The sequence below is a fragment of the Pavona decussata genome, unplaced genomic scaffold (assembly GCF_977016875.1).
Source record: "Pavona decussata unplaced genomic scaffold, jaPavDecu1.1 SCAFFOLD_245, whole genome shotgun sequence".
Taxonomy (NCBI): Eukaryota; Metazoa; Cnidaria; class Anthozoa; order Scleractinia; family Agariciidae; genus Pavona; species Pavona decussata.
Window position 1 is genome coordinate 214,081 of NW_028145650.1, and position 8,022 is coordinate 222,102.

Below are 8,022 nucleotides of genomic sequence, written 5' to 3' on the forward strand. Positions count from 1 at the left end.
TGCAACCAATCGATACCAATCGATACCAATTTATCTATTGATTGGTATTGATAATCGATACCAATCGATAAACACACGAATCTTCGCCATCGATTGGTCATCGATTATCAATATCAATCGATTAATTGATATCGATTGGTATCGATTGATATCGATTGCCATCGATTATCGATTCCATCGATTGGATACCCCGGGGTATAAATAAAAGCAACCTACATATACCTACCTACCTACAAGGTACAAGCGATCAAGGCCAACACAGAAAAAAACCACGAAACGTGCCCCCGCTTGACCCACTGCGTTCTTCTTTGTGGGTTTCTTCCCAGTTGTCTCCATGATCAGATTGTACTTCCTTCGTGATATCCCGGTGGCGGTGTGTTTCAAGTTCGCGTTCAGACCTAAACGTCACGCCAGGCCCACACAATCTAGACATCAGTGTTACCCTGAAAATTTAACACAAGACAAAAGCCAGAGTTAGTGTAATGGACTGTTTTAGTTTGTTCTGACATACCTTGGGGAACTTTCCTGAAATTTATTTGGGAATAATTTAGTGTGGAAGAATAATGGTAATTTTTTTTAAACAACTTTATTCACACTTAAAATAACCTTAGATATTACAATTTAGTCCTGAACGTTTCTCAATTATAAGTAATACAATATATATATTATTAAATTAACATAACATTGGTAGATTAAAATTCTTGGCTTGACACCGAAAAGTACAATTACATGATTGGTAGTAAGTTAATAGCACACAATAAGGATAGAAAAATTTAACCGTCTAAAATAAAATAAGCTCTTCAGTCAAATGGTTTCCTTTTTTTTTTTTGTTGAACATATTCATTTTGTTTTTCCGTTTCGTATTTGTCAAGCATAATTCTCTTAAAGTGGATGAAAGGTTTTATGTTCTTATACCTACAGGTCCACAGGTAGTTTTTACCTAGAATAATTATATAATTACAAGAGACTATATGATAACTAACCAGATCCATCTCCTCCTTTAGAAATCCTATAACAGCTTGACGTAACGAGAGACATCTGCACCCACAAAGCTTATTTAAAATGTTAGAATAACCTCATTCCAAAAGGAGTTTGAAAAAGAGCAACTAAATAAGATATTACTTAGAGTTTCGAGTGTCTCGTGGCAAAAACAGCAGTTGGGGATTGAAACGTAGCCTATTTTATAAAGTATATCATTTGTGTACAAAATAGAATTTAAAACCTTATATTGAAAGGAGCGTATATAAGGTTCATTTGCAACTCTTATCGGCAGCTCAGGGACTGGGCATGGCTTCGAGGTAGTAATACGTGCCGTTCCGTGCTCTGCTCGAAAAGTATCTAAAATGGCTTCAAAGTCGTTAATATGAGTATTCTGCGCTCAGGAAAGAAGCTTAAAGTTCAGTCTAATATGTCGGCGGATAGCGTTGCGGAGCTGAGTCGTCTTGTGAAAAGTCTTGCAGAAAAAATCGATAAGTTGGAAGCTTCAAGCCAAAGTCGCCCTGATACTATTCTAACGAAGCTGACAACTCTTGAAACTACAACGAGCGAACTATTCGCAGGTTTAGAAGCGATGAACCAAGAAATGGAAACAGTAAAAGAAACCTTGGTAAAGAAAGCTGATGTAGTACAAGTAGAACTACTCGAGAAGAAACTAGAAGAAATGGAAAACCGCTCTAAGAGAAATAATATTGCGATCTGGAACATTCCAGAAGGTGTCGAAAAGGACTCGTCCTGCTTAGCGCTGGTAACTTCGATCTTGACGGAACGTATGGGCTTAGAGGAGATACACCAATATCAAACAACGGCAAAGTACTACAAGCGGGGCTCCTCCACCAAGGCCAGTCCATATATATTTACTAAGATATACCGCCAAGGAATACATCTTGCGTAATGCTGCCTCTAAATTAAAAGAGAATCCTTTCCATGAAGCAAATCTATACATTTCAGACGATGTATCAAAATCTGTGAGGGAGCAGCGTAAAAAGCTTAAAGAGAGACACCTGAATGAAATCCGTAGTCGAGAAGATGTCCAATTTACCTATATTCCTTGGAGCGTACCGGCCAGGATCATTTTTTTAAGCTGAATGGTGAGTCAAAACTTAAGTCCTTCTACCTGCAAGCTGAAAATGCCAACACCAGCTAAACTGACTACTTGACTTGATCGCGTTTATTGTTATACTATCAAATATACTGTCTTTACTCCAGACGGTCTACAATATTCTAAGATGCATTATCTAGTTTTTTTCACTTGATTTCATAAGCTCAAAGACCGTTAATCTTTGTTAATCCTTGACAAATGATATATATGCATTCACAGGAAGCCATAATTACTTTCAATCGTTTTATTAAGTTAATATTTATCGGTTCGGAGCAAGTGCGGCTGAGGGAGAGAGAAACGATGCTACACTCCTTCAAGAGAGAAGGTGAAAATTTGAAATTCGATATTATTTTCCAAGCTAAATTATTCACTTTGTGTTTATGTTTTTGTGTCAGTGTTTTCGTTTTTTGGGCAAATGGTCTTCCAAGCTCTTTCCGTACCAAAAAGAAAAATCATTGAGAAATGAGTGATTTTAGAATGCTTTCATTAAATGTTAGGCCCGGTTCATACGTCGAACTTTACATGAGCCGAACCAGATGATTAGGTTCGGCTCATGTAAAGTTCGACGTATGAACCGGGCCTAAATAAGCATTGTTGTAAGTGTAAGTGGCGTTCATATTGTATTGTAAGTATTGTGTTTTTCGAAATAAAAAAAAAAAAAAAAAAACCCCTCTTATCGGCAGCAGGTAGACGTCAGTCCCAAATCAAAATCTTCATCCAACCTTACCCATTTCCTAAGCCTTTCATACTGATACATGTTTTATAAAATAGCTGTAATAATCGCGGCATTGAAACGTTTCCAAATTAAGAACCACCTTAAAATTAGGCGAAGTTGACGTGCCTAAGTTTTGTGGAACAAAACCCCAATACCTTGGGGAATGAAACCAGTCAAAAGGTGGATAAAACAATGTCTATTTAAAAGAGTCACCCATCGCTTACTTCGCTGTTTTTTCTTTCATTCACAACAGAATTTCGTCATCAAGATTTGGTAAATTAAAAGGTGGTTTGAGCCCCCCCTCCCCCAATATATCTAGGATGTAATCAAAATATATTTGAAGTGACTCCTTCATAAATCTAGCCTAAGAGAAGTACTCAGTAATCTTCACTGAGAACTGGCGTCTTATGTTGTCAGTTTGAACACATTTCGTTCAAATTACTTCCGTAGAACTCTTCGAAAATCATAGAAGTACTCGATCATAGAACTAGTACTCTTTGGGAAACGTCGGAGGAGTTTGAAAATTGATCCGTACTCAATATAGCTGACGATGAAATTACGCCCCAATGAAGTGGGTTTGGAAAGATTTTTAATTTAGCCGGAAGTACTCGGCCCATTTCCGAGTTTGCTTTCCGAGTTTTGTTGTAGTTATGGTAACGCGAACTGAAGTCTAAGTGGATATGTAAGAACTCTGACGGTACGAACTGATGCCCGCCCTCGAAGATCAAGCCGGGTTATAAAATACAACTTACAAAGGCAGTAGCCCGACAAAGATAAAAATATAGTAGATTGGGTGCCGGTTTTAGCCTGCACGAGCAGATGAGAGTTCCCCTCATAGGTATTTTTCCGGTAAAAAAGTCAAAAGTATAATACTGACCAGAAATTGAACATCTTTGTCGTCTCCCTCTGTTGTTGTGTCCCTGTCAAACTGCACATTGGTATATCCATTTTCTTCAGTAGCCTTGATCAGATTGTAGTCTGGCGTTGGATCTTTTGATGGTGTAGTTTTAAAGGTGCTTTGGTAACCCTTTCAGGATAAAACAAAAACACCACTTTGTATAGTCAGGAAAGTGGTATAAATAAATTGCCCTGGAAAAATTTGAAAACGCAAAGCATAAAATTTCCAGGGGTTTTGTGATTTCTAGAAAAAAAACATTCAGGATTTCTTTATATATGCAGCTGTTGGCCAAAAAAAGCGTAAAAGCGTACGCGACAATGCCGAAAGGTAGTCTGGGAAATACCCAATAAATTTCAATAAAAGCTCAGAATCCATAATGCCTGCCATCTCAAGTCTTCGCTGTACGGTCGAGGCATTATGGATTCTGAGCTTTTATTGAAATCTATTGTACAGCAGTTTGTACTGTCCTTTTTCTACAGTACGTCTTATAACATCAAGGCGAAAAAAAGAAAGTCTAAATGAAAGAAAAGACCTATAATATCTCCCTAATTTTTTTACCATGGCAATTAACGCCGGATGGAACTAGCTTTGTGGTTCATCGTTCAAAAACTCTGTAGCTCCTATACTAGTCTTGAAGCCTGAAGTGACTATAAGCACCGCTAGTAATCCTCCACTTACCTTGCTAGGTATCTTACCTATGAAATATAAACTCAACAGCGGAAAGCAGGTTCTTGTTCAGGACGAACCCTCAGTTTACTGAGGTCGAAAGTCCAATGCATTTATAGCTGGTTAATCTTAGACCTCCGCACCCCTAAATCACCCAACCCTAAAACAGAGTCGAAACAAATAAAAAAACACAGTAAAATAAACTTACATCAAGATATGGGACGTTAGAGGCGACACCGCCGACAGCACTGTCGTAATTCACCATGTTTCGTCCATCAGCAGTTGTGGTAAAACCCACTGCACACCAGCCCGTGGTTTTACAAGTCATGTTGAAGATCAGCTTTCCGTTGCCATACGTCCACTGCACCTTGAAATTACCATCACCGGATTCGACGATGGCTGGATTCAACGAATCCACTTCAGAAAGAGTGTAACAAAACAAGGCTAGCACAGAGAGAGCGTAGATTTGGCTCGCGAATTCCATGGACACGATTTTGTTCGACTAGTTTTTTATGTTCTGAATAACTCGAGAGTACAAGTTGTTTACTCTCTTTTACAACGTCGGTGGAATGTGCGGCAACTACATGCGTACAAAGCTTTATAAGTAATCCATTGAGCTATTTTAACTTACGAAAACGGAAAAGACGGATATTGTGCGCAAATCTATTTTTTTTTGCATACGCACGCTACAACTAAAAACAACATGCCGTATTTTCTTTTTAGCTCTGGGAGACTTTAAAATTTCACTCTACCTTCCCACCTCGATAACTCTTACTATACCGAGAGAACAGGAAATATTTTCATTGTGCCTTGAATCTATAAAAATGAAAATCAGTTCTATTTTGCACCAATTCCCGTTGTGGGGTGACACATTTTATATATAAAATATTGTATTCAGCCTATGTGTCTTTTTCAAAAAGCCCCCTTAAATTCAAGGCATGGGGCCAATAACAAGGAAAATACCGCAAAAATACTTTGTGGGATGTAAAGCAGTTATTTTGTCTTGACCAAAAAAAGGTGCAAGAGAGTTGGGTGGATTGAGATCGTCTCGGCCGATGGGTGCTTGCCGTTCGGTGACATTTATTTCAAAGTTTATTTAGCTAAAGCTGCATGTCGCGCTGTAATAAAGTAGATCAGTACGAATGGAAGATTCTTTCCGCGGTTCCTCCAGTGCCAAGATTCAAGAATTTCCAGCGCGAAAAAGCCACGCAAAGCCCCTTCTTTCTGCATGGTCGTCCATGATGTTGGATAACTACGTGTAAGCAACTTGACTCTGCAGACTTTTCCGTAACAAAAAGGCTGCTTCCATTCACTGCCTTTACCTTTCATTCATAAATGTCTAAACATGAGTATAATAACTTGCTTTACGAGATCAGTGAGAGAACTGATTCGACCGAACGGGAAATATTGATCAGTTAATTGTCATCTGCAGAAACGACTTATCGAAAGACTGTAAAGATAGCATTACCAGTGTTCTCGCATTATTTGAAGAACCGTGAGAAGACTGAATCGCCTCGGGATTGACCGCTTAGACATTTTGAGGAACACATTAACACAACTGAAAAAGCGATCACTGCTTAAGAAGGTGAAGACTTTGAAGTGAGAAAAAATAGTGTTTTGCCAGTTGAAATTTATTCGTTTGCTGCCCAGCATTCCGAGAGGGGCTGGGGGGAGGGGGAGGGGGTACTTCCCTGAATTTTTTGGTAGGGGCGTGCGGTCCGGTTCTTTAAACCCTAACCTATTGTAAAATATTTATTTTCCAGTACCCTTTTCTACACCAGGCCTCTACTTAGTGGTCAAATTCCTAGAAGAGAAGAGAAGGGGTAATTACGTAAGTCTGCTTGCATGTAACGAATTGAGGTAGTTTATTATTCGCAAGAAGCTCTTGTGTTTCGAGATCTGGGAGAAATTATTGCGGGACCTTACCTTGGAGGAAGAGAAAGACAAGGAGGGAGGGGAAGGGCAAGGTAAGGACAATGGACAAAGGGTATTTCCGTCACATAAAACAAGTTACCAGTTATGGTATGATCATAAGTCTGTAACTGTGCCCTTCAGTAGTTGTGGAAAGGTAAACTGGGTTGTTGATCACTTGTGCTGAACTTGAGAAAGAGAGTTTCGGTTTTTGGAAGCAATTCCTGGTCGAGCACAAAAAGACAGACGGTCAACATTTCTTGTCTATGAAGCTTACTGATATTGTCGGCTAAAACAAGATAAGGTGTCATCTCCAATAAGCGCACGCCCTTTTGTCTGCCATAAATAACAAACATTTTCAGTTACCATAAATAACCGGCAGTGTTTGTCGTTGAACGCAAAATACGTCCATGACAGGTTGAAAGCTGGTGGTGTTAAAACTAGTATGAATACGTATGTCCGGACGTCATTTTTGACTGCAAGGTTGAGTTTTCAGCTCTGTGGTAGGCGTAAGATGACTTCAACTCGTAGAGAACGCGGAAGAGTATAGACTTAATTGTTAAAACCAGAAAAGTAACGATACTGACAATAGACCCTTCCACGGTTTTTTTTTTCAACTTTTGATAAGGACCAGTTAGAGAACATCCATCGACACTTCTGGAAAGAGCGCCTTAAAATTAGTAAACTTGCCAAGTTTGAAAGTGGTATGTCAGATGCGAACGAAGATATAGCTCTGCAAAGTCGCGAAATTTTACAAAAGTTTGTATGGTGGGGCGCACAAACTTATTCTCCACCATACAAACGTCTGTAAATTGTCGCGACTTTGCAGATACATATCCTCGTTAATTTTCAACAAATCACTCTCAAACTTGGCAGCTTTATTGATTTTAAGGCGTGCTTTGCAGCGGTTTGATCGATTATTGCTAATTGGGCCATGTCAAAAGTTTAAAAACCGTGGAAGGGTCTGTTGACCGCGCAGTACGGTGCATGTATTTCTCTCGTACACAATTGGGCATTCCGCCTCACGTGAAGCCACATAAATAAATTCTAAATCAGAGCAACTGGGGGATGTCAGCTCTGTTCCGAATACTCTGAAGTACCCGGCGTGCAGTGAACACCAGGTGACGCTTTACACTGATTGACTGCAAGTGTATTTGTCATTTACGTATATTAGATTCATTTGCATTTTATTAAAGAAGCCTGGGATCAGGAGGGTGTGGGGAGGGTACTCAGATGTACTAGCGATAGGGAGGAACTAACGAGGCCATGTTGTTAGCCCCGACCAGTGACTCCTATTCAAAAAAGTCGAACACTCAGAATGTATCCCCCAAACCAATTCTCCTCCGCATAAAACCCTAGTAAAGTCCCTACTAAAGGTTTGGCTGATAACCAAGTGTACACTTTGCTTTGTAGATCATAATCAAGACAATTATTTACACGATTAACGTCAGCACTAGCAAACGTCAAGCTGGTTTATGAAAACTGTAAGCAATTCGGTAAGTTATTGATATATGACAAAAACATAACACAATTATTATTATTAATAATAATAATAATAATAACAATAATAATAATAATAATAATAATAATAATAATAATAATAATAATAATAATAATAATAATAATAATAATAATAATAATAATACAGTGAGAGATTCAGCGTGTAAGTCAAGGCATTCCCTCAATTCGCTGAAATATTATCTAATCCAGTGGACAATAGTTTTTTCTAGTCCT

The 8,022-nt window shown here is 38.7% G+C and overlaps 1 protein-coding gene across 1 annotated transcript; it reads right to left on the minus strand.

Moving 5' to 3' along the window:
* Window positions 1–340: 340 nt before the first annotated feature.
* On the minus strand, window positions 341–4,949 carry LOC146457148 (DBH-like monooxygenase protein 1 homolog). The gene is made up of 3 exons (XM_085092263.1): window positions 4,586–4,949; window positions 3,691–3,840; window positions 341–443 (listed from the first exon to the last, which is right to left on the minus strand). Exons 1-3 carry the CDS (start codon window positions 4,859–4,861, stop codon window positions 426–428), a joined length of 444 nt encoding a protein of 147 aa, XP_084948389.1. The 5' UTR covers window positions 4,862–4,949; the 3' UTR covers window positions 341–425.
* Window positions 4,950–8,022: the final 3,073 nt, after the last annotated feature.

Bases quoted from the DNA above. Each gene is read 5' to 3' on its own strand.
- LOC146457148 (XM_085092263.1), bottom strand. From the start codon at position 4,861: ATGGAATTCGCGAGCCAAATCTACGCTCTCTCTGTGCTAGCCTTGTTT. The intron at 3,841-4,585 runs GTAAGTTTATTT...TTATCCTGAAAG, and splicing joins CTAACGTCCCATATCTTGAT to GGTTACCAAAGCACCTTTAA.